The sequence below is a fragment of the Salvelinus namaycush genome, chromosome 14 (assembly GCF_016432855.1).
Source record: "Salvelinus namaycush isolate Seneca chromosome 14, SaNama_1.0, whole genome shotgun sequence".
Lineage (NCBI taxonomy): Eukaryota > Metazoa > Chordata > Actinopteri > Salmoniformes > Salmonidae > Salvelinus > Salvelinus namaycush.
The window spans coordinates 6,886,247-6,913,421 of record NC_052320.1 but is presented as its reverse complement, the minus strand read 5'-3'; the positions used below and the strand labels follow the sequence as shown (position 1 = coordinate 6,913,421).

General features: G+C 38.8%; 2 protein-coding genes and 1 long non-coding RNA gene across 11 annotated transcripts; 1 reads left to right on the top strand and 2 right to left on the bottom strand.

Annotated features, from left to right (window-relative positions):
• Positions 1-4,629: 4,629 nt before the first annotated feature.
• LOC120059579 (tumor necrosis factor receptor superfamily member 14-like) lies at positions 4,630-7,698 on the bottom strand (the record flags this gene model as incomplete). Its single annotated transcript, XM_039008709.1, has 9 exons — positions 4,630-5,339; positions 5,558-5,606; positions 5,848-5,867; positions 6,042-6,244; positions 6,359-6,446; positions 6,608-6,763; positions 6,886-7,014; positions 7,284-7,383; positions 7,678-7,698. Coding segments are annotated over 9 exons (807 nt in total), but the record flags the coding sequence as incomplete, so codon positions are not given.
• Positions 7,684-21,008, bottom strand: LOC120059070 (tumor necrosis factor receptor superfamily member 14-like). 7 transcript variants are annotated; one of them, XR_005478093.1, is made up of 11 exons: positions 18,581-18,620; positions 17,065-17,205; positions 16,507-16,637; positions 14,494-14,554; positions 14,192-14,297; positions 13,815-14,099; positions 13,569-13,656; positions 13,270-13,469; positions 13,072-13,091; positions 12,784-12,832; positions 11,903-12,558 (listed from the first exon to the last, which is right to left on the bottom strand). XR_005478093.1 is itself a non-coding variant. In XM_039007860.1 (10 exons), exons 3-10 carry the CDS (start codon positions 16,534-16,536, stop codon positions 7,765-7,767), a joined length of 810 nt encoding a protein of 269 aa, XP_038863788.1. In that variant the 5' UTR covers positions 16,537-16,637; positions 17,065-17,205; positions 18,581-18,620; the 3' UTR covers positions 7,684-7,764. The 7 variants fall into 7 exon arrangements, 6 of the variants coding, with proteins under 6 accessions (XP_038863788.1, XP_038863784.1, XP_038863783.1 ...); XM_039007860.1 differs by lacking the exons at positions 11,903-12,558; positions 14,494-14,554 and adding an exon at positions 7,684-7,796; XM_039007859.1 differs by lacking the exon at positions 14,494-14,554 and having other exon boundaries at positions 11,923-12,558.
• Positions 20,789-26,756, top strand: LOC120059078. Of its 3 annotated transcripts, none has more exons than XR_005478095.1 (6): positions 20,793-21,226; positions 22,513-22,628; positions 22,753-24,010; positions 24,284-24,428; positions 24,546-24,663; positions 24,869-26,756. It is a non-coding gene; the product is annotated as an uncharacterized LOC120059078 (long non-coding RNA). The 3 variants fall into 3 exon arrangements; XR_005478096.1 differs by lacking the exon at positions 20,793-21,226 and adding an exon at positions 21,236-21,559; XR_005478097.1 differs by lacking the exon at positions 22,753-24,010 and having other exon boundaries at positions 20,789-21,226; positions 24,319-24,428.
• The last annotated feature ends 419 nt before the right edge of the window (positions 26,757-27,175 follow it).

Sequence of the window (27,175 nt, the reverse complement as noted above, 5' to 3'; positions counted from 1 at the left end):
TGTAGAGGAAGACAACAGAGTGTCACTTACTGAACAGATGAGAGAAGTGGAGAGTACCAACCAACCACTGATGAGGGAGTTAGAGGAGGCCAGGAATAATCATGTGATCTCTTCTGGTGTGTCCACATGGAGATACAGTATCAAACACAGCTTTAGATTCTAAACTGGGGGAGGATGAGCCCACAATCCTCAATCAACCCTTAGCTCTGACCCCCTGAGATCTGAAAGGTATGAACAATCCTGTCAATAAAAGGTGACACTCTTATTGTATGTTTTTCAAATCAATACTGTACTCTGCAGGTACAGTGAGTTCCTTGTGTAGAACTCTGTCCATAAAGGAAGGAGAGCTGATCACTGCTAAAGGCCAGCAGGATGAGTTGAGACAGCAGCTGAAGAACCAGTTTGACCAGCTACAGGTCATGTCCAGGAAGGTAGTGAAGGACAGGTTAGTCCAGCTATAGACCATATCCAGGAAGGTACAGTATGAACAGTAGGATCATGCATTGAGCGGGTAGATTTATAGATGAGGCTGTATGTGTGAATCAGACCAAGGTCATATATCTTTAAATACTACCGCTGCTCATGATTTAGCTTAACTGGCAGGTAGAGTTTGTCCTTTTGGGACTATTCAGTTGTTTCCATTGTGTCTAAATATAGCACACACACTTTATTTTCAGTTCACCTGTTTACATGACGGAATGAGGAACTAACTCATGGTAATGGAGGAGGAGAATGACACCCTGATGCAGGTTGCGACACACCTTTCCTGTTACTTCATCAGATAAATGTGTTTATACGCTACACTTCCTCTTAAAAAGACAAAGTTAGAAAGCCTGTGTCACGTTCCTGACCTGTTTTCCTTTTTTCTTGTATTTATTTAGTTGGTCAGGGCGTGAGTTGGGTGGGTTGGTCTATGTGTGTTTTTCTATGTTGGGGTTTTTGTGTTCGGCCTGGTATGATTCTCAATCAGAGGCAGCTGTAGATCGTTTGTCCCTGATTGAGAATCATACTAAGGCAGCCGGGGTTTCACGTGTGTTTTGTGGGTGGTTGTATCTCGTGTCAGTGTTCGTGCCACACGGGACTGTTTTCGGTTTTGTCACGTTTTGTTGTTTTTTGTATGTTAAGTGTTCAGTTCGATTCATTAAAATATCATGGACACGAATCACTCTGCTTATTGGTCCGACCCGTCTCGCCTCTCCTCGTCCGAGGAGGAGGAAGAATATTACGACGATCGTTACAGCCTGGCTCACGGTTAGGAAGCCTAAATACTTGTGTGTCTAATGTACACTAGAATAGAATACAGCATATCTACTGTGTGTGGTTGGAAACATGTTGTGTTTGTGACTGTTACAATAAGACAAAGCTGAAAGTGAAACTTGAAAAACCAGCCTCTTTGTCTTTACATTACCTGCCAATCTTTGAGGCTTCTCATTGAAACTTTGCTTGACATAATCAATGCACTTGTCCTATAATCAATGCACTTGCCCTAGTCTATTTTCATAGACATCCATGAGCAAAAGTTACATCACATTACAATATATTTTGGTATCATTAAGTGAAAGATTAGTGGAATCTGTGTGGGTAGCTGGACAAGTAGGATGAATGACAGTGAAGGTGGTCACGTGGCCCACTCTCCCGATCGCATGGCCCACTCTCCCGATCGCAACAGATAGTTCAGATGAAAGGTAACAGAGTCGGTGGATTTACGTGGATTCATGGACGCACAGAACTTCTCAAGCAGACGGAGTTAAGGAAGAGAAAGCAGTGAGATCAGGCGATGCCGTTTTCCTCCTTTTATGTGGATGAGATCTGTCGGTCATTGCCACCTGACCTAATTAAAGCGCCCCTAGCCCAGCTGAGTAAGTGGCCATGAATTAAAGGATTATTCCACCAACTCCATGGGCCTTTTCTACATTAAGTGTTTTGCAAGGCTTTCACTAAGAACCACAAAAAACCTGACTCAAGCAGAAAGAGGCATAACCATGTTTCAGACTGGAGAGGCATGGGGTTGGAACACTTTTTTCTTTTTGTGGTTAGAAAGAGGCTGGTTTTTCAAGTTGTCAAGCAATGTTTCAATGAGAAACCTCAAAGATTGGCAGGTAATGTTAATGAAAGGGTTTAGATAATGTATCTCCAGCAACACAGGTCTTACATCCGGTCATGGGATAGGTTGATATAGGTTGTACTGCCCTCTAGTGTCATTAGCATTTACAGACATGAACTAAGTCTAATGTCAAGCCAATATCAATACAAACGTATTTCTCATTGATCCATTGACTCTGCGATCCTCCAAAATGTTTGTCTTTGTGAGAAGTCTTGCACAGAAAGGGTGTAGATCACAGGAGGTTGGTGGCACCTTAATTGGGGAGGATGGGCTCATGGTAAGGCCTGGAGCTGAAAGGGTGTAGTTCACAGGAGGTTGGTGGCACCTTAATTGGAGAGGATGGGCTCATGGTAAGGCCTGGAGCTGAATGAGTGGAATGGTATCAAATACAACAAACACATGGTTCCCATGTGTTTGATGCCATTCCATTTGCTCCGTTCCAGCCATTATTATGAGCCGTCCTCCCCTCAGCAGCCCCCACTGGTGTAGATCATGTATCTCCAGCAACATAGGTCTGTCTTTAACTCTGATTTGTGAAGGGAATCATTCAGTGATCATCAAATGTGATCATTATCAAAGTCAAATATGATTTGATGTTTGGAGGCTCAGAATCCCTGCTTCCCCAGGAACAGTAGCTAATGAGGATCATAATAAACATGTCTTCAATGAGAGATCCTGAAAGTGGTTGAGTCAACTGAAGAGTCATAACAATCTTCCAACTGATCCTTTATTCTGACTGATGCCACAGAATGCTTGTTACAGCTCCAATCATATTATTTTCCAGAACCACAAGAGGATTGTCACAAATATAATCATATTATCGGTTGACTATGTCCATGTCAGCATATGCTGGAATATAATATATCTGTTTTGAATAGTCTGCACACTAGTGAGTCCGTTGTAACAAAATAAGTTTATTATTTAGAAAGAGCATGCATCCGGTCACTGGCTAGGTGGCAGTAGCATGTAGCAGTGGCATTAACAGATATTAACTAAGACTTAACAGGAAGCATCTGAATTCAATGTAAAAGAAATTGTTTAGATAATGTATCTCCAGCAACACAGGGCTTACATCCGGTCACTGTCTAGGTTGTACCGCCCTCTACTGTCAGTAGCATTAACAGATATGATCTAATGTCAATCCAATATCAATCCAAATAAATTGTCATTGATCCACTAATTGTGATTCTCTAGGTTGTAGTCCAGCTGCCTGAGGAAGTGTCCCAGACGAAACAGGAAGAAGCTGAGGTTAAAGGTCAGACGAAGCAGCTCAGCCGGACGCTGAAAGTGGAGAAGCCTGAGAGGCCTAAGTCTGCCAGGAGACCATTGACTCTCTGAACCTGCAGAGCATCAGCAGCCTAGTGGCCCTGGAGTAGATAAAGACCAGGGTATGACTGACCTCTCTCCTCATTTATAGTCACCTGGAGTATACAGACCAGGGTATGACTGACCTCTCTCCTCATTTATAGTCATCTGGAGTAGATAAAGACCAAGGTATGACTGACCTCTCTCCTCATTTATAGTCATCTGGTGTAGATACAGACCAGAGTATGACTGACCTCTCTCCTCATTCATAGTCATCTGGAGTAGATACAGACCAGGGTATGACTGACCTCTCTCCTCATTTATAGTCCTCCTTATCATGCTGTCACCGTAAGCAATGATGTAGTAACCAATGATGTGGTCACCAATGATGTGGTAACCAGTGATGTAGTTATAAAAAGAACAGAAAGGCCTGGAAACTGTATATGCTCCTTACTACCACCTTTAATGACAACGTTTCAATTATTTTTCATCTAGACTTTATTAGGCCAGCACCTACAGTACCAGTCTGAACGTTTGAACACACCTACTCATTCATGAGGTTCTTTATTTTGACTATTTTCTACATTGTACAATAATAGTGAAGACATCAAAACTATGAAATAACACATATGGAATCACATAGTAACCAAATAGTGTTAAACAAATCCAAATATAGTTTATATTTGAGATTCCTCAAAGTAGGCACCCTTTGCCTTGATGACAGCTTTGCACACTCTTGGCATTCTCTCAACCAGCTTCATGAAGTAGTCACCTGGAGTGTGCCTTGTTAAAAGTTAATTTGTGGAATTTATTTCCTTCTTCATGCGTTTGAGCCAATCAGTTGTGTTGTGACAAGGTAGGGGTGGTATACAGAAGATAGCCCTATTTGGTAAAATACCATGTCCATATTATGGCAAGAACAGCTCAAATAACCAAAGAGAAACGACAGTCCATCATTACTTTAAAACATGAATGTCAGTCAATACGGAACATTTTGAAAGTTTCTTCAAGTGCAGTCGCGAAAACCATAGAGCGCTATGATGAAGCTGGCTCTCATGAGGACCGACACAGGAAAGGAAGATCCAGAGTTAACTCTGCTGCAGAGGATAAGTTCATTAGTTACCAGCCTCAGAAACTACAGCCCAAATAAATGCTTCAGAGTTCAAGTAACAGACACATCTCAACATCAACTGTTCAAAGGAGACTACGTGAATAATCATGCCTTCATGGTCGAATTTCTGCAAAGAAACCACCACTAAAGGACACCAATAAGAAGAGACTTGCTTGGGCCAAGAAACACAAGCAATGGACATTAGACCGGTGCATCCTGCACCAGTTTCCAGTAATCTGTGTCTCAAGATATTATCAAGTCCCATTTGAAGTTCCATAGTCTGGGCTGACAGATATTGTGGTCCTGAAGTTATGAACACATGACTTTCCCCTAGGAAGAGGGGAAACAGCTTCTAAATCTGTTTCCTAGCAAGGTGGAGCTAATTTACACTCATCACATGGTCCTTTTCATTTTAGACCAGTCTGTAGGCTGTAGGCAGAAGCTGATATGTTTCCGCCCTCCCGAAGCATCTTACCAGTGGCGCCCACATGAAAAGCTAGCTATTCGCTGACACAAGTGGGAACAGTTCAGGCTGATGAGTACGTTTCAAACATCCCCATATGATACAAAGACACAGTGGTCCTCTCCCAACAGGTATCTAGAAGTCACATTCTTCCTACTGGAGGTTGGGTTTCAATGTGTTTCATTTATTTACACAACAATTGAATGTGGTGTAGAATCCTGTTTTTATATCAACCAGATTCTACAATATCACATTTAACATGTAGTGTTAAGATACACTAGCGATGGCTGGACCAGCCAGCCAGTGGACCACAGATTACAGAATGTGGAGTCCCTGACTGTGACGGGGGCTTGAATCTGGGGAAAGAAGTAATTTGTAATTTATCAGTAATTCATTTACATTCTAGACAATGTTTTGTAGTACAATAGCTTGTCCTATATTCTTGTATCATATCATTGGTCTTAGCATTGATGAAGTTATATACCATATACACTTACTTATAAATATGTTTGAAATTCTTGTAACTCAAACTATTCTGTACACAAATTTTGAAAACCTTGAAGGTGTGCCTCACCTTTTCCAGTTCCCCCAGACAGCATTGGTATTTCCTGATCTGGGGATGCCTATCAAATGGAATCAGTAATTATTAAAACACATTGGGCCGGTTTCCCGGACAGATATTACACTCAGTCCTGGACTAAGAGGCACATTCAATGAAGACTTTCCATTTAAAGTGCTTTTTATTCCAAAACTAGGCGTAATCTCTGTCTGGGAAACTGTCCCAATAAATTCAAATTTCACAGTCAGAAGAAAGCACAAAGTTGTACAATGTCATCAAATATATTCATAGATTTCCAAACATACCTGTTTAGGTATTTGAGGGTCTATAAAAAAGACAGATGTCCAATATTGTAATAAACATACCATGTAACCATGACGATAACAAACAGTAGTAATCTACACTCTGAGAAGTAGAACATGTAGCATTCACAGAGTATACTGAATATCACAGGCAATGAAAACAATGAATGGTACAAATACAATTCCAGTCATCTTACCTAAGTTTTGTCTTGTTCTCATTATTTCTCTTCTCTCCATTTCTCTTCTTCTCATAAATAAACAAACACCAGCTATGCTGGCTATCAGAAAAAATAGAACACCTATCAGAACACCAGCTATGAATCCAGCTGTGGGAAGTGAGGCAACTCCACATTCTGAATCCAACCAAGGAGTTCCTGGTTCAATTTCCAAGAATTCACATCTGTTAAAGACATAAACAGAGGTATGTTTTTTAAAGTTTCTATTTGAGTATATTAATGTATTTATATCTTCAGGGGAATAACCTTTTGAACTAACTAATCATGTTCTCACTTACTCTGTATGTGGTTGATAAGATGTTAATGATCCATCTGAATAAGTTTTACCAGGGCAGTCAGAACACACAGTATCTGTAGATGTTGTTCCTGCACAAACACATGTTGAAATATTCATGAAAAATTGCATTCGTTCCCCCCCTTTATTTAATTCCATTAACTGTTAATGATTGTTCACAATGAAGATAAAAACTTGACTCAATTGAATTATAACGATACAATTAGTATAATGAGTGAGACCGAAGACCAACCTGTGTGGCTGATGTATTGACCAGGTTTACAGCTGCTGTGTCTCTGGGCTGCTCTACAACCATCCTTAGTTGGGTCTAGACAGTAGAACCCCTCCAGTGTCTCACAGACAGTGTCTGATGAAGGTCTACATGGCTGCTTTACCTTCAAACCCAAACCTATAGAGAAAACAAGTCACTTGGTATCTGAAGCTAAATGTAAAGTCTGTTGTATTTCATTAAAACAACAGCTGATATAGTAAAGTAGCTCAGTGTTTATGCCCAGAGCACAGAATTCTCACCTGGATCACATGTGGTACAGTTGTTGCATGTTGTTTTACCACTGGGCTCATCAAGGAACGTGGAGTCAATACAGAGCACACAGACAGGTATACTTGTAAATTTGGTGCAATGACTATGTACATGATGTCCTGTTGAAAAGAAAAACAGAAAATAATGATGTTTTGGTATTATTATTATTATAAATATTATTGTTGTTATTGTTATAATTAACCCCTCATAAAAATACACAATGTCCTTACCAGGCCTACACATTATGCAATATCTATCACCTATTTTATAGATGGCTGGATCATTATGTGAAACAGGGTTCAATGTTTAGAAGGATAAAAGTTATATGTTGGTGTTTATGATGTATTACCGTCTGGTGATTCATATGATGTAAAAAGACGGTCCTTACCTTTTAAACACATGGGACAACATTCATCCCCTATTCTGTACTCAACTTTACCACATGTGATACAGGATCCAGTGCTTTCAAGCACCAATATAACAGGTATCTGCAAATAGAGAAGAAATAAAACATCACCATCAGCAGACATTACATTTAAAGATGTGACACCAAACCCAAGATAACCTGTTATCTGCAAATTCAGTCAATAAATGTTACTGAAATGTACTTTTCTCCTCCATGGTTTTTTCTACAATGTTTCAGTCAAATTAAAACTAAGACTATATAGTAGGCTAATAATAACTCTGATTCAAATGTCATGAAGGAAATATTTACATTGATCATTTGTTTTTTTTAAACAAGACAAGCCACAAAATGTGCAAATCAGAAACATTTCACTTACAGTCCATATGAAGCTTTCAAACTATTCCATGTTTCCTCAATCCTCTCCAACTCACTGGAAGACCCACACATCGGACTTGTGACGTTCTTAGGAGTTTTGAAGTATCGAGATGAATTGACCTGTAGAATTAATGTATTTTAGTACATGTACTGTATAGTAAGAATAGCTCAATTATATTCTGCCTAAATATTGCATACACTGCGCAGTTAATAAATATAATATAGTAATGTACGTTGGCTGGCCACCCCTGAGTTCAGTCACCACCATCAATGTGAATCAAAATCATAAAATATAATAACCTTTCAATTTGTAAATTATGATGCCGTGCTGAATTTAAATCACTGAAAAAAACTGTAATAAGCTAATTATCATCTTTGAGAAGTATGAAACTGAAATTGATAAATTATTAGTAGGATGAACCCTTTCCTCTGGGGTAAAAAAATATCACAATGCCCCAGGGCAGTGATTGGGGACATTTCCCTGTGTAGGGTGCCGTCTTTCGGATGGGACGTTAAACGGCTGTCCTGACCTTTGTGGTCACTAAAGATCCCATGGCACTTATCGTTAGAGTAGGGTTGTTAACCCCGGAGTCCTGGCTAAATTCCCAATCTGGCCCTCATACCATCACGGTCACCTAATCATCCCCAGCTTACAATTGGCTCATTCATCCCCCCTCTCCCCTGTAACTATTCCCCAGGTCATTGCTGTAAATGAGAATGTGTTCTCAGTCAATTTACCTGGTAAAATAAGGGTTAAATAAATACATTTATTAGAGACTGCTGCCCTCTGGTGGTGAAGTAGCCTTCTACATGGAGCAATGTCCGATCTACCAAAGACAGCACAGTATGAAGACAGACTATAACTGCTTCACCAATAGAAATCCTCGATCACAATTGTAGGCGACGTCATGGCGACGTTGGCTTGCTAAACTCATGCTTAGAAACACGTCATCGGGTCTAAAGGTCTCTCGGGCTGAACTGCGCATGTGCAAGCCGTCAAATCAAAGGCCCTCCTTCGATTATTCGATAATTGTTTTTGAAGAAAATGAAAACGTGTCATTTCGTCACTTTCACGAGGTTGGAGTAATAACATGTTCACTTATTTAAGACATTGGCTCGAATCTAGGTTGTGCCTTTAGATTTCGAGAAAATGTACAACTAAGGAGGAATTTTTAGACCATGCCTACACAAAGTTTCTAGTTGGTGAAGTATAGCATTGAAAACAGGCAAGTAGACTAGTATTTTGTGCAAATGGGGGTTATGAGCAATCATTCGCCATTAGTGAAAAGAGAGGAAATCTATTCTATTAATCTTTGCATTTTAAAATAATTACAAATAGGCATCTATTTCCTAGGCAATTATTTATAAATGTGTTTTGCATGGATTGCTGTCTTGTTTTACATTGTATCTCAATTGCTTGAGGATCTGTTCTCTCCACCCCTTTCAGCTGCACTGATGGGTCAATACTTGACAGTTGAAATCAATATGGTTGATGAAATCATCATTAGGTAGATTTTTGTGTTTGCTTTTCATGTATTGTGTAATTGATGGGTATAAAGATATGTTTAGTGTAATTGATGTGTGTATAGATATGTTTAGTGTAATTGATGTGTGTATAGATATGTTTAGTGTAATTGATGTGTCTATAGATATGTTTAGTGTAATTGATGTGTATATAGATATGTTTAGTGTAATTGATGTGTATATAGATATGTTTAGTGTAATTGATGTGTATATAGATATGTTTAGTGTAATTGATGTGTATATAGATATGTTTAGTGTAATTGATGTGTATATAGATATGTTTAGTGTAATTGATGTGTATATAGATATGTTTAGTGTAATTGATGTGTATATAGATATGTTTAGTGTAATTGATGTGTATATAGATATGTTTAGTGTAATTGATGTGTGTATAGATATGTTTAGTGTAATTGATGTGTGTATAGATATGTTTAGTGTAATTGATGTGTGTATAGATATGTTTAGTGTAATTGATGTGTGTATAGATATGTTTAGTGTAATTGATGTGTGTATAGATATGTTTAGTGTAATTGATGTGTATATAGATATGTTTAGTGTAATTGATGTGTGTATAGATATGTTTAGTGTAATTGATGTGTATATAGATATGTTTAGTGTAATTGATGTGTATATATATATGTTTAGTGTAATTGATGTGTATATAGATATGTTTAGTGTAATTGATGTGTATATAGATATGTTTAGTGTAATTGATGTGTATATAGATATGTTTAGTGTAATTGATGTGTGTATAGATATGTTTAGTGTAATTGATGTGTATATAGATATGTTTAGTGTAATTGATGTGTGTATAGATATGTTTAGTGTAATTGATGTGTATATAGATATGTTTAGTGTAATTGATGTGTGTATATATATGTTTAGTGTAATTGATGTGTGTATATATATGTTTAGTGTAATTGATGTGTATATAGATATGTTTAGTGTAATTGTTGTTTATTGATGTTCATGCAGGGCTCATATCCGAAAGAGACCATGGTCTCAGCATGACTCCCTGCTTAAATAATGGAAACACATTTCCATGATCATTGCATAATAAATTCCTAATCTTTTCTGTGATATTTTCATACTCACGAGGTAGCATAGGCCTACAACAAGGACATCATTAATTCAATGTATGTACATATGGTGTAATTACATGGGACCCTGGATAATACAGTGTTTCTGGCCTTTAACTCCGCCCATTACATTCACCACAAATAAACTCACTGTATATGGAATACATATGGGCTTTTAGAGAAAAAACTATTCTATGTGCCGCAGTAAAAGTATGCATGTTTTGGGGTCTATTTTTTACATACACACGGTTTATAAATGAGGCCCAAGGTCTGTTTGGCAAGCATTCTACCCCCACAGCGGGGCGACGAACAAAAAGTAGCCAGGCAAAGTCTGTCTGAACAGCGGAGCATGGGCCTGCCTATTCGTTGTAGTAAAATTACACAATTACACAATCATTCATCAATATGAAAATATATGATTCTTAAAGTTATGCTACAGCGCGGAACATGTACAGTAGGTTATTTCTACGTAAATACGTCATATTTATCTTACCCCAGCCTTGATCAGTAGTGTAGGGCCCTGGATTAATTTTACTTTCACTTTCCGTTCAGCGTAACAGTTTTCAAAATAAAAGTTCCCATCAGAATAACAAAAACGCGTCAATAACCGATATTTATTCATGATGAGAAATAATTGTGCTATTTTTTTTCATATTTAAGTTTCATTTGCAACATATGGGTTTTAAAACATGTTCCAAGGTCAAATAAATGCCCCCTGTGCAAATCACTGTATTTGAAATACATATGTATTTGAAATACATATTGGCTTAAAAGCAAAATATTCTAGGTGTTGAAGTAAAAATATTGTAGGGTCTGTAGAATGTATATTTAAGTGATAATTCCCGAGAAGCCGGTGTTTGGAGGATATATTGGCACGGGTGTTGCAGTGCAGTGCCTTAACACATTGTAAAAAGATGAGTATTAAAACTGTCACCTGTTTATAAAGTGAAGGGCGCTACATTATGCTGTTTAGGCAGAGGTAAGGATATATTTCTAAAAAATGAATATTTTTGAAGCAGGAGTCCTCCATGCATTTCAAATAATAAACACATCAACTGTGCTTTATTTTATGCAGTTCATCACTAACAAAATGTACACCCATTACATTCCTTTACTATGTAACACAATAGTTTAATATTTACATTGTCTAATTTCTGTTGACAGATTTATTGGTGATTAGGTGATGTTGATGTCACACAGCTAAATATTTTTTTTTACAAACTTAAAACTCTTAACCACTTTCTGAATAAAACCAGTTGATTTATAAAGTACCAGACTCAATATTTCTGTAGCCTATGGGATAACCTCTAGAGGGCAGTCATGTATTGTCATTAGTGCACATTTGATGAAATTCTAATGCTTTTGTAGAATGAGTCTGGGATTCTTACTTGGATTCATAGAATAGTGACATTCAGGAGGTCATAAGGTCAATCATGTTGTAGCAGTCTGGTGTAATAGTTGTGCTTTCATTTACAGTTCAGTAGTGCTCTAAATGTGCAATATTTACTCAAATAATCTAAATGGTCATTTCCCATACTAATGAAAGTGTTTACCCAGGAACGGTGGGCATGACAATTTGAAAGATTTAAAACATAGCATGAAATATTGACCGTTTTTGTTTTGAAGATGTCCTCCATGCATTTCAAGTAATAAATCCAGCAAGTGTACATTGTTAGGCAAAACTGTATTTAATGTAACATCTTGTACAGTATTATATTATATTTAACCTTCAACAAGTTACATAAACATTTAGTAGATCATATTACCATTTTTCCTACACATTTTTGTCATGTTCATTTCAAGGACAACTTTGTCTGTAAAATTGACTCAGTCTTTGTACAAATCCCTCATCATTAGAAAACATTTCTTTCTAAATAAAAATTATATTATTCAATTCGGAGTAATGCAGTGTCAAACTTCGGTTGTACAACTTGTTTTTTCTGTAAAGAACTTGCTGGATAATATTGACAGCTTGACTGGTCATTTGGTGATTTTGAGAACAGTTCAGGCTGAGGAGTAAGTTTCAAACAACCCCATGTTCTCTCCCGACAGGTATCTAGAAGTCATATTCTTCTAACTGGAGGTTGGGTTTCAAAGTGTTTTTCATTTCTTTACTCTACAATAGAATGTGGTGTAGAATCCTGTTTTTATATCAACCAGATTCTACAATATCACATTTAACATGTAGTGTTATCATACACTAGAGATCGCTGGACCAGCCAGCCAGTGGACCACAGATTACAGAATGTGGAGTCCCTGTCTGTGACGGGGGCTTGAATCTGGGAATTGAAGTTATTTGTAATTTATCAGTAATTAATTTACCTTCTGTACAATGTTTTGTAGTACAATAGCTTGTACTATATTCTTGTAACAGATCATTTGTCTTAGCATTGATGACTTGGAGTTATATACCATATACATTTACTCATAAATATGTTTGAAATTATTTTAACTCATAAAAACTATTCTGTACACATTTAGAAAACCTTGAAGGTGTGCCTCACCATTTCCAGTTCCCCCAGACAGCATTCGTATTTCCTGATCTGGGGATGCCTATCAAATGGAATCAGTAATTAGTAAAACACATTGGGCCAGTTTCCCGAACAGAGATTATGCTCAGTCCTGGACTAAGAAGCACATTCAATGGAGATTTTCCATTTCAAGTGCTTCACATTCCAAAACAAGGCAATCTCTGTCTGGGAAACTGGCTCAATAAATTCAAATTTCACAGTCAGAAGAAAGCACAAAGTCGTACAATGTGATGAAATATATTCATAGATTTCCAAACATACCTGTGTAGGTATTTGAGGGTCTATAAAAAAAAAAGACAGATGACCAATATTGTAATAAACATACCATGTAACCATGACGACAACAAACAGTAGTAATCTACACTATGAGAAGTAGAACATGTAGCATTCACAGAGTAAACTGAATATCACAGGCAATGAAAACAATGAATGGAACAAATACAATTCCAGTCATCTTACCTGAGTTTTGTCTTGTTTTCACCATTTCTCTTCTCACCATTTGTCTTTTTATCATTATAAATAAACAAACACCAGCTATGCTGGCTATCAGAAAAAAACATATGAGAACACCAGCTATGATTCCAACTGTGGGAAGTGAGGCTACTCCGCATTCTGAATCCGACCAAGGAGTTCCTGGTTCAATTTCCAAGAATTCACATCTGTTAAAGACATAAACAGAGGTATGTTTTCTTTATAGTTGTATTTTTATATCTTCAGGGGAATAACTTTTTGAACTAACTAATAATGTTCACACTTACTCTGTATGTGGTTGACAAGATGTTAATGAACCATCTGAATAAGTTTTACCAGGGCAGTCAGAACACACAGTATCTGTAGATGTTGTTCCTGCAGAAATTCATGTTGAAATATTAATGAAAAATTCATTTGTCCCCCCATTTATTTAATTCCATTAACTGTAATGATTGTTCACACTGAAATTAACAACTTGACTCAATTGAATTATGACAACACAATTAGTATAATGAGTGAGACAGAAGACCAACCTGTGTGACTGATGTATTGACCAGGTTTACAGCTGCTGTGTCTCTGGGCTGCTCTACAACCATCCTTAGTTGGGTCTAGACAGTAGAACCCCTCCAGTGTCCCACAGACAGTGTCTGATGAAGGTCTACATGGCTGCTTTACCTTCAAACCAATGCCTGGGTCACAGTTGTTTGTGCACGGTATGCATGCTGTAAGACCATTGGGTTCATCAAGGAAAGTGGAGTCGGTACAGGGGACACAGGAAGTTACTGTAAATTCTGTACAGTGTTTATGTACCCGGTTTCCTGTGGGATAGAAGGTCAGTGTCATGGATTGATTGGTATTGAAATGTATTTTCTTCATAATAATCCATATAGTATACAGAGCTGGTCCTTACCTGGAGAACACATAGGACAGCATTCAACACCTGTTCTGTACTCTGCTCTACCACATGCACTAGAGCGCTCAATGGTTAGAAGTGTCAAAATGATAGCTAGGTTCATCTGTAAATAGAGAAAAAGAACACATTACCACAGTTGAAAAATAGGGGTCACACATTGACAAAGCAGGGTTGAAGAGAGTTTGGGGTTAAGGTAGAGATGAGACAGGAGGAGAGTTCAGATTGACAGTGGAAATAGAGAGAAAGCATAGTTAAGATTTCCATGTTTTGATTAATAAATGTTTGTGAAATTTACTTACTCAGATTGATTTTTTCAAAGAGGAAATATAATAATTTGCTTTTGCAAGGCCATGTCCCCTGCTGGAAGATTTGACAATGTTCAAAGACCAAACCATTTTCAAAACAAAAATGGAGTATAAACCCAGGATGACTAACAGGGCGCTGAATTGAACACCATGAAGCCATTTTGGTAAAGATTTAGAAAGTTATAGAAATGCATGTATTAATGTCCACATTCGTTTTTGATAAGTAGCCTATATTCTATTAGACACAGTAATGCATACTTATTAATTATGACGTGAATTAAACTTGACCTATTCGTTAGTTTTTATGTAGTAATATTACTGTCCCCACTTCAACAAAGAAATACTAAAATACAAGTAATTTCACCCTTGAAACATTTTATTGAATGTAAAAATCCATTCATTCCTATTGAGAACCGCTTCCAATATACAGTGCATTCAGAAAGTGTTCAGACCCCTTGACTTTTTCCACATTTTGCTATGTTACAGCCTTATTCTAAAATGTATTAAATAGTTTTGTCCCTCAATCTACACACAATACTCCAGAATGAGAAAGCAAAAACAGGTTTAGATTTTTTTTGCAAATGTATAATTAATATTACCGGTATATATAAATAAATCATTGAAATATCACATTCACATAAGTATTCAGACCCATTACTCAGTACTTTGTTGAAGGACCTTTGGCAGTGATTACAGCCTTGAGTCTTCTTGGGTATGACGCTACAAGCTTGGCACGCCTGTATTTGGAGAGATTCTCCCAGTCTTCTCTGCAGATCCTCTCAAGCTCTGTCAGGTTAGATGGGGAGCTTCGCTACACAGCTATTTTCAGGTCTCTCCAGAGATGTTCGATTGGGCTCTGGCTGGACCACATTCAGAGACTTGTCCTAAAGTCACTGCTGCATAGTCTTGGCAGTGAGCTTAGGGTCATTGTCCTGTTGGAAGGTGAACCTTTGCCACAGTCTGAGGTCCTGAGCGCTCTGGAGCAGGTTTTCATCAAGGATCTCTCTGTACTTTGCTCCGTTCATCTTTGCCTCGATCCTGACTAGTCTCCCAGACCCTGCCGCTGAATAACATCCCCACAGCATGATGCTGCCACCACCATGCTTCAGAGTTGGGATGGTGCCAGGTTTCCTCCATAAGAGAAGCTTAGCATTCAGTCATTTGGCAAACTCCAAGCGGGCTGTCATTGCCTTTTACTGAGGAGTGGCTTCCGTCTGGCCACTCTACCATAAAGGCCTGATTGATGGAGTGCTGCACAGATGGTTGTCCTTCTGGAAGGTTCTCCCATCTCCACAGAGGAACTCTGGAGCTCTGTCAAAGTGACCATCGGATTCTTGGTCACCTCCCTGACCAAAGCCCTTCTCCCCCTGATTGCTCGGTTTGGCCGGGCGGCTAGCTCTAGGAAGAGTCTTGGTGATTCCAAAATTTTTAAGAATGATGGAGGCCACTGTGTTCTTGGGGACCTTCAATACTGCAGACATTTTTCCCCAGATCTGTGCCTCGGCACAATCCTGTCTCGGTGCTCTATGGACAATTCCTTCGACCTCATGGCTTGTTTTTTTCTCTGACATGCACTGTCAACTGTGAGACCTTATATACATAGGTGTGTGCCTTTCCAAATCATGTCCAATCAATTTAATTTACCACTGGAGGACTCCAATCAAGTTGTAAAAACATTTCAAGGATGATCAATGGAAACAGGTTGCACCTGAGCTCAATTTCGAGTCTCATAGCAAAGGATCTGTATACTTATGTAAATAAGGTATCTTTTTTCGCTTTGTCATTATGGGGTATTGTGTGTAGATTGATGAGAAAAAATATTGATTTAATTCATTTTAGAATAAGGCTGTAATGTAACAAAATGTGGAAAAGGTGAAGGGGTCTGAACTTTCCAAATGCACTGTACATCATTGGTGTACACTGAGCATACTATCTGGTGCCATTTACTGCTGTAGCATGAAATGATGCCAAGCTACTAAGCTTACAAAACCCAAACGTTTAACTTACTATCCATATCAAGCTTTGAAACTGAGCCATGGTTCTCCAATCCTCAACACCTCAGTGGAAGAATGTCCACCGCCCTGGATTTTAAGTTTTGAATTAAGAACATCCTGGTTGTCGTCAATCCTCATGTAGACCTTGAGTCACACACAAATAAAATTGGAAAAGTTTAATATCATACAATATTTCAATATTTGCCGTACAATATTTAAAACTTTAAATTAGAACTGATTCTTTTTGGTTCAATGGAATTCTATCGTATATGGCTATTACATTTTTCTGTGTTATGTGAACCAACATATTAAAACCTAAAAATGCTGTCTCCCATTGCCAGCAACCAAATGCCTTGTATCACAGTGATTTGTAGTACAACAGTGGTGTCATGCTGGACCATAAATGTATGCCCCTCTGTTAATTAAAAGGGTAGATTTTTTTACTCACCAATATTTTATTTAACCTTTATTTAACTAGGCAAGTCAGTTAAGAACAAATTCTTATTTTCAATGACGGCCTATGAACAGTGGGTTAAATGCCTTGTTCAGGGGCAGAACAACAGATTTTTACCTTGTCAGCTCAGGGATTCGATCTTGCAACCTTTCGGTTACTAGTCCAACGCTCTACCCACTAGGTTACTTGCCGCCCCACGGCGTCCAATATAAGGACACAGTGTGGTCAAAGACTTAGTTGTAGTCACGATCTGGTTACCTGTAAGTACAAACAGTTATATTTTGGGGTTATTACAGACACTACATTTCCAAAAGTATGTGGACACCTGCCCGTTGAACATCTCATTCCAAAATCATGGGCATTAATATGGATACAATGAAATTCTAGACGATTCTGTGCTTCCAACTTCGTAGCAACAGTTTGGAGAAGGCCCTTTCCTGTTTCAGCATGACAATGCCCCTGTGGACAAAGCGAGGTCCGTACAGTTAATGTTTTGTTGAGTTCGGTGTGGAAGATCTTGACTGGCCTGCAGAGCACTGACCTCAACCCCATCAAACACCTTCGGGATGAATTGGAACACCGACTGCGAGCCAAGCCTAATCGCCCAACCTCACTAATCCTCGTGGCTGAATGGAAGCAAGTCCCCGCAGCAATGTTCCAACATCTAGTGGAAAGCCTTCCCAGAAGAGTGGAGGCTATTATAGCAGCAAAGGGGGGACCAACTCCATATTAATGCCCATGATTTTGGAATAAGTTGTTCGACGAGCAGGTGTCCACATACCTTTTCATGTAGAGTATTTCACAGTGGTTTAGATGGTACAATGACTCTCTACACCAGGGGTTCCCAAACGGTTTAACTCAGGCCCCCCTTCCAACATTGGGGAACATCTCGCTCCCACGTCTATTTCTATGGACACAAGCACTGTTCATGATAAAACTGTTCACACCCCTCTTGTTGGTGTAGAGAATTTAGCAGATTTAAAGCATATTTCCTGCAATTCTACACATTTTGTCACAGGGTGCAGAGAACATTTTGCTGTTTTAAAAGGTCATTTTCTTGCAATTCTATACATTTTGCCATGTCTAATGTGTATTCATGTCATCTTTGAGTGTCTCAAACATTACAACAAAATCTATGGGCTACAAAACCTAGCTAAAATTTTTGCTGACATGGCCAGTTGATCTGGACATTTCTGACAAGTTACAAATTGTTATGCAATGCCTGACAAGAGAAACTGAAGACGCCCTACCCAATTTCGAAATAGCACCTTCTGAATTCTGATCGGTTTTAAGTAATAACTCAAACTGTAAAAGCGAGGTGTCACCTTGCTTTGGGAGATCTGATGTGTATACTAATGCAAAGCCATATGTTACATGTTGTTACGGTTATGCTACTTAATGTTACCCTTTAAACCTGTATGTAGCTAAAACAACGCTGACCAGTCTCTTGGTGTTTGACTTGTATTGTCTTGGCTGGACAGCGTCGTGTCCTTTAGGGCTAGCACTAACGTAAAATAACACTTTAGCTAACAGTTCATTTCGAATACGAAAATCATATTTCAAAATACGATATTATACATATTTAATCAATATTGAATATACTTTTCCTACACATGTAACAGAGCAGTCTTACCTGTTTGATTAAGTCGGACTAGTTCACACTTTCGTATTTGAACGAGATACTTTCCAGAGTTAGTGCTATCAGGGATCATTGGGACATCCCTAACCCTTAAAGCTGCAGTATGTAGCTTTTGGAAGACCATCCAAATGTGCATATAAATTAGAGTTATAGATCTGTCATTCTCATTTAAAGCAAGTCTAAGAAGCGGTAGATCTGTTATACAGAGTATGTTCACTGTTTATATGCTTCCCATGTTTAAGTAAATGTTTTGCGTCTTATTTTCATTTTGGAAATACAATATTATTGGTTATGGAAAATATATTTCACAGCGGTTTAGATGGTACAATGCACTTAAGAACGTTACTCGTCCTATACAATTAACAGAGCAGTCTTTTACCTGTTGAACTCAGACTTTTTGTTCTTGAAATTGGCGAATCGCAAACAACTGACAGGTGCATAACACCAGCACCTACTGTGTGAGGCCAGTCACGACCTATCTATACCGCTATTTGTCTTGGCTACACAAACAACTGGACAGTGTATGCACTAAAGGAAGCAAAGCAATCTGGCCATGTACTATCTCCACCCGGCACAGCCAGAAGAGGACTGGCCACCCCTCAGAGCCTGGTTCCTCTCTAGGTTTCTTCCTAGGTTCCTGCCTTTCTAGGGAATTTTTTCCAGAGCCACCGCTCTTCTACATCTGTATTGCTTGCTGTTTGGGGTTTTAGGCGGGGTCTCTGTATAGCACTTTGTGACATCAGCTGATGTAAAAAGGGCTTTATAAATACATTTGATTGATTACGTTTGATTGAAAATATTCTCTTAAGTTACCCAGAATTTTAAATAAAATAATTCTCTACAAACCTCACTACTCCCATCACCCCACCCAAAATACCACCCACTCCCCATTCCTGTCACACAACCTCTCCCTTTCTACATCATACATCTCACAAAATAATAATACGTGTTCAACCGTTTCCTAAACCGTACAGCCATTACACATTCCAGTACCATGTTTCCCTATCAATTTAAAAGATGTATCCAATCCTGTATGCTCAAATCTCATTTTACACAACATAATTTCCCCCCTACTATGCCCATTACATGACACTATTTCTCGTATAGATTTCCTTGTACAATAAAAATGTCTTCCCTTACTACGTTCATCCTATTGTCTCTGCCAAAAATCAAACCCGTTTTTCAGAATTCATGTTTTATTTTCCCCTCTTTATTTCCCCCCCCCAACTGCACCTGTATCATTCATTTCAATACCATTTCTTTGTAAACCCAACAACAGCGTCATTGCTTCTAACCATAAATCCTCACTTTCTGACCGTCCAGATCTTAAACTACACAAAACTGTTGTAGAGTTCCAACAATATTACTACTCTTCTTGGTCGCACCACTATCCATTTCAAACCAAAAATCAACGCAAACATTTCTGTTGAATATACAGATAAATTATTCGTTAGTCTCTTGCATAGATTAGTCCTTCCTTTTCTGAATCCACTCTGGTATGGACTTAAGGTTTCACAAAAGGCAACACCACAGCACATTTCCCTCCTGATCCTGACTTCCCTACCCTCAACTCCAAAGCTTTCATTTTTGTTTTTGAGGGACTTTCCATGGTTAGTACCAGAGGTGGGACAAAGTCATTGCTTTATAAGTCACAAGTAAGTCACAAGTAAGTCACAAGTCTTGGCACTCAAATCAAGACCGACAAATCTCAAGTCCTAAACTTTGAGTTTTGAATCCTAAACAAGTCATAATGTGCTCTTCACCAAATGTAATACCATTTCATATTTTTAACAAGAGTAATAGTTAGAATATTACATTTACACAAATCATGAATGGTTTTAAAAATATATTTTTTACTTTCCAAATAAACTTTATATTTCCATGGAAATAGTCGCTATGGGGCACAATCTATCGACCAACTCTCTCTCTCGTTACAGTAGGCTAACATATGTCAATTGTTTTAGGGACAGCAGTAACATCCGGCAGGATTTAGGCTACCAACTGCCTAGCCAGTTGTAGCTCAATCTTGGGTGCAATGATCACGTACCCGCACTGACTGACTGGAGGTTCATTGATTTAACGTTACGTTAGCCTACATGCTATACTAGCAAAGATATTAAATTATATAGATGTTGGCTATATTAGCCACGATTTACCGTTCTTTGTGCAGCTTCAAATGTCGAACAAAGTTGTTGCGCCTCCGTCTAATTTTCTTCCCGCATGTTTTGCAAGTTGAAATCCGTTTTTTGTTGATACAGTGTAGTCTTTATATCCGATTTTTTTCTTTCTTAACACTTTTTTAATAGCGTCATTTTTAGTATCTGGGCTTGGGGACGGTATCAAGTCAGGTCGAGTTAAAAGGCTAAAATCCAAGTTAAGTGACGAGTCATTGGTGTTAAAGTCGAGTCCACGCCTCTGTTTTTGTTGTTGATTGAAACACTGGCTCTTCGTTTGCACTTTTGACCCCACAGCTTGTGGGCGGGCTTTAGTGGGAGGTGTGGAGGATGCTTCTCCGTTGGTCAGTCATTTTTTGAGTGTCAGTTTGGCTACAACCAATAGTGTTCAGCCTTTCTTTCCGACACAAAGGAAGTCATAGACACTTAAAGTACAAAGAAGGACTGTGTGATGATGGCGTCTCAGGTAACCAGCACTGGGCGTTCTTCCGTCCAACTTCTACATAGCTAGTAGTTCAGTGATGGGGGGGTTGGATCACTACTGGCTGTAGGCGAACAAGTGATGCGCGTTTGGAGCAATACTAGCTGCTCTATCCAAGGGTCAGACAGTCGTTCACATGACAACAGAAGAGAACCAATTTACTAGTTACAGCAGCGCGTCCCCTGAACTATAACGAAGAGGAAACGTTAGGAGAGAAGCCTGACCACGGAGACACCGGAGACACGGACAGTTTCAAGTTGGATATTAATAAGTGTCATTATCTGTCTTTACCTTGGTCACGGAGAGGGGGGTGAGAAGGTGATGAAGCGTACTTCATGAGCTGTAACCGAAAAACTATTGGCATTTGGAAAGTTTGAGTTGATGGAGAAAGTGTGGTGGAACAAGTGTTAGCATTGTTAAGTATCTTGCTAGTTAGGTCGAATTCTCCGTTAGCTAGCCAGATAAATGTTGAGCAATGGGGGAATATATATATATTTTTTACTCAGTAAATGTTGTTTTTGCACACATGTAGCCTTGTGCACTTGATCGATGTCGATAGTTGCCACTATAATAGAGCAAAAATAGAATGCCTGTTTGTTTCATTATATTTCTACTTTAAAATGTTTTTTTCCCAAGTGCAATATTAGTATATTGTTTTTTTCTCACGACTTGAGTGTCATTTGCAGTAAAGTCTAGGCAACAAATAACATTGGATTGCTTTCTTTACATTTTTTAACTGTGAGTTAGATTCACATTAACCACTTTTTATTTTACACACACTGATCATATAGATCATATTCTTTGTTGTTTAGTTAGTTAAAACCTCCATTTCCCCCTGCATGTTTCAGTGCAACAAAAAAAAGTGTTCACATTTTGGTCCCTTGGCAGTTTGCAACCCTGGTAGTTAGCTCCTACGATTCAGTATCGGTTCATAACATTATACTATATTACATACATACCTGTATTACATACATACCATAGAATGATAAATCATGCAATTTTTATTCTCAAGCTAACCAAAAGCATTTAGCTACGAACGCCTATGCTCGCAATTTTCAGTTGAATTAATCTAACTTTCTTTCATGGCAACTCATAAGCAGGCCATGTACTATTTGTTTCATAGTCGATATATAGTCACCTGTATGTACATACATACAGTACTGTACAAAAGTGTTAGGCACATGTACAATTCTGTAAAACACATACGTTTCTAAATGTAAAAAAATTACTATGAAGGAACATTTTCTTATTTCACCTTCTCTTATATCCAGAGTGGCAGGTGAAATATTTGCAGTGAGCCTTGCACGAGGTGGACCGTCTCCACGATTTATGCTGGAGTGATGTTACCACTATCTGGTGACCGGGACCCTGAAGGACCTAACAAAGGGTAGTGTACATGACGCAGAGTTGTCCCCATTAATCAAAACGATGTGTTGATGAAATTGAAAGCATATTCTTCTCATTAATCTTTCAGCAATTAGTTGTGTTTGAAAAATAAAATGTGCTTTCAGATCAAAGATCCCTTTGACCTGTGACCCTACACTGAAGGAATCCTCAACTGTCACCCTACACTGAAGGAATCCTCAACTGTCACCCTACGCTGAAGGAATCCTCAACTGTCACCCTACACTGAAGGAATCCTCAACTGTCACCCTACGCTGAAGGAATCCTCAACTGTCACCCTACACTGAAGGAATCCTCAACTGTCACCCTACACTGAAGGAATCCTCAACTGTCACCCTACACTGAAGGAATCCTCAACTGTCACCCTACGCTGAAGGAATCCTCAACTGTCACCCTACACTGAAGGAATCGTCAACTGTCACCCTACGCTGAAGGAATCCTCAACTGTCACCCTACGCTGAAGGAATCCTCAACTGTCACCCTACGCTGAAGGAATCCTCAACTGTCACCCTACACTGAAGGAATCCTCAACTGTCACCCTACACTGAAGGAATCGTCAACTGTCACCCTACACTGAAGGAATCGTCAACTGTCACCCTACACTGAAGGAATCGTCAACTGTCACCCTACACTGAAGGAATCCTCAACTGTCACCCTACACTGAAGGAATCCTCAACTGTCACCCTACACTGAAGGAATGCTCAACTGTCACCCTACACTGAAGGAATGCTCAACTGTCACCCTACACTGAAGGAATGCTCAACTGTCACCCTACACTGAAGGAATCCTCAACTGTCACCCTACGCTGAAGGAATCCTCAACTGTCACCCTACGCTGAAGGAATCCTCAACTGTCTCCCTACGCTGAAGGAATCCTCAACTGTCACCCTACGCTGAAGGAATCCTCAACTGTCACCCTACGCTGAAGGAATCCTCAACTGTCACCCTACGCTGAAGGAATCCTCAACTGTCACCCTACACTGAAGGAATCCTCAACTGTCACCCTACATTGAAGGAATCCTCAACTGTCACCCTACGCTGAAGGAATCCTCAACTGTCACCCTACGCTGAAGGAATCCTCAACTGTCACCCTACACTGAAGGAATCGTCAACTGTCACCCTACACTGAAGGAATCGTCAACTGTCACCCTACACTGAAGGAATCGTCAACTGTCACCCTACACTGAAGGAATCGTCAACTGTCACCCTACACTGAAGGAATCGTCAACTGTCACCCTACACTGAAGGAATCGTCAACTGTCACCCTACACTGAAGGAATCGTCAACTGTCACCCTACACTGAAGGACTCCTCAACTGTGGCTACACAGGCCCCATCAACTTGGATCACAAGGAGAGCATAATAAGGTATGTGCAATGTTTTCTTATTGTAACAAAGGACCCATTAGCCTTCATGGATTGATACATTTGATCTGAGTTGAAATTGTGTTTTAAATTCCATTATTCTTACATTGCAACAACCCACAATTTGTGTCAACTGATTTAATTTAATATGTTTCAAACGAATTAGTTTTTAGAGTACATTATCATGACCATTCATACAAGAGCACCAAGGTTTCTGCAGTAAGATATGCAAATCTCAATGAATGTCGATGTCTCTGTCCTTTTCCTTTTGTAAAGAGCTATTTTGCTGCATTTAACCACAAAACGTACAGCGATGCTTCAGCAGCTGCATGAAGGCCTTGAAGTCTACATCTTAATTGAGGTCATGCAGAAGAAACCGAAGGAATGTCTCAATCTCTTTGTGATTGGCGATGATGACATGGTAATTAACAAACTGTGCTTTTTAATATTCTGATTGTTATTTATGGGGTTTTGGTCAGGTGACCTGTGTATTAGAAATATAGTGAAAGTAATGTATGTCTTGGAATTCATTGTCTAGGTTGATGCACACTACATAATCTCAAACCTGGCCCCAGAGATGAGTGAATGTGGTTTTCCAAAACAAAAGTAGACAGAAATCTTGGATTTCTTTCAAGATTTCCTCCAAGAACTTGATGGTATGTATTGTTTGCATGTTTGTACTTGTGCTTACTCCCTGATTTTGTTACTGTAGTATCCAATGTTTTTCTCTTTAAACTCAAATGAGCTGCTCCATAGTAATGATGTCAATGTAACACTTCAAACTGTTATTTTATTTTCAGTTTATATTGCACTGACCGCTTATACATTTGTCCCCCCCCACATATTAATATGCTAAACCAGATGGGAAAGTGAGCCTCTTTGTGGCTGAAGACAGTGGAGAGAAAGAAGACAGTGGAGAGAAAGAAGACAATGGAGAACCACTTGCTGTTCCCAGTGTAATGCAGTGGCTGACAGGGCAGGCACACACACATGCTTGTCTCAGAGAGAGAAAAGTTAAGGATAGTGGTCATTTTGGACCACTCATGTCTACAATGCATGTCTAACCACACTTTGTTACCCTGTTGTTAGTACATACACCAAAACGTAACATTTCCGACAGCCCTCAGAGATTACGATGCATTTAAATCAAACACTGAAACAACAATCAAATACGTTGCACGGTTTGATAGAGTGTAGCTGAAAGACTCCTCAATTTAACTGACTGATAATCCACATACAGTACATTATGTTCCTGTGTAAAGAAGTCAAATCTTTCTTGCTTTATTTTGGGGTTAATGCTTAAATGTACACCCTTGACAACTGCGATTTAGAAAATGTTTTTTATTAACCTCTTACTACTCAGAGCATTCATAGAAGGATGGTAGACTGCAGCAATAGCTCAGAGGTCTAAACACTGGATGGATGAATGAATGGACTATTGGAAATAGTCAGGGGGACTGATATAGTATTTGGGCTTTTGTAAAGTTTTTGCATTATGTTTTATACACTGGTCTTAGGCTATACCTTCAAACACCAAAACCTTAGGTGGCTCCATTGCTAGTAAAGAGTGTTACAAAAAACACATTTTGTTGATACAGTGTATCATCCTAGTCCATGGGAATTATGTAAATGAAATGACATACAATTCACTAATTTTCTGGTCCTTGCCAACATACAGTGTTCCAGATGTACTGCAACTACTTTAGTATATCATCGGTTCTCTCCCCTTTAATATGTGATTCTTTCTGTTTTTATTCTTTATTTTGTTTAACAAGTGCCTGAAGCTGTTCTATATACAGTAGACCTATGGGGGCCAAAGACTCCATTTTAGTATAGTGTACACCAAGTGGTATAGAATACAAGTATATAAACTTTATCCAAATGCAATGTAATAGACCAATTTATCTCCGGGCTTGACGTCTATCTTATTGAGAGATTCTTTAAGCTAGCATTATACACAAGTAAAGGTGCTCGGTCTGTCTTTATGTTATTAATTTGTAGTACTGTATCCTGTAACCACCAGAGTCACTGCTTATTCAGTGGTCTCCAACTTGACCTCTGGAGCTCAGAAATGATGAAGATAACACTGAGACAGTGCCACTCTGTTAGACAGGAATTTGGTGCTGAAGTACAATAATACTTTACAAGTCCTTTTGATTACCCAAGGTTCATTTGTATGCAGCAAGGGATGGAAGGTTTTATTAAAATGTACATTTAAGGGATTTTTCAGTTGCTCATTTTTATATTTTGACATGACAAAGTTGTGTATTTGTGGATCTACTGTATTGGTGTTTACAAAATGTACTAACCATCGTTCACTGAGCTCTGTCACTAGCATTGTTATGTTATTGCCTGCTTTTGATTTTCATGTTAAGACACTGGATGTCATGTACTCTAACTGTAAAGGTGACAGCTCGATAAATTATATGGGGAGAGAAAGTCACCTCAGGAGCCTTTATGACACTTATGGATTCTTGCACTCTTCTGTAACTGGATAGTGTTTTATAGATCACTGCATTATTAGAACGTACTATAGATTCACCTCTGAACTTGGAACCCGTTTGCTGTATGTCCAATGGTAGTGCCGTGAACATGTTACAATTATTAACGTGATTATTTTGACACTGTTATACTACATAATGTTGATACATGGTATTTATCAGTTTTATATGTTCAAATGTTGGGTTTGTTTTTAGAGAGAAGTGTCAATTAACAAAGATGCTTTGTGGAAAATAAATACCATTGGTTTACAAGAAGTTTAATTACATTTCATAAAAGCTCTTTTCAATGAATGAAACGAGTTTGTTTACCAATTAAGAGGTGCCGTTTTCTTTTCCAGCAAAAGATATACACATTTTTGCCATTGTCAAGAGTGGCACTGGGGCTAAAACAATATCCTACATGGTGTGGGAGGACTGCACCTAAAAAGGCTGGAGACTCATAACTAATTGAAGAGCATGCATGTATATGTCCTGACCAAAAGATGAGGAGTCAGTGGTAGGGGTCACTTGACGTTGCAGCACAGCTATTCTCAGTAGACAGTAGACGGGGGCCATGGGATGTCTGGAACAATGACCCCATTATCAGTGTTTCCAGATTATCCTCCTGATAAAGCAGGTCCTCCACCTGCTCAATCTGGAATGCTCAAAATAAATCTGTATTAGTGAC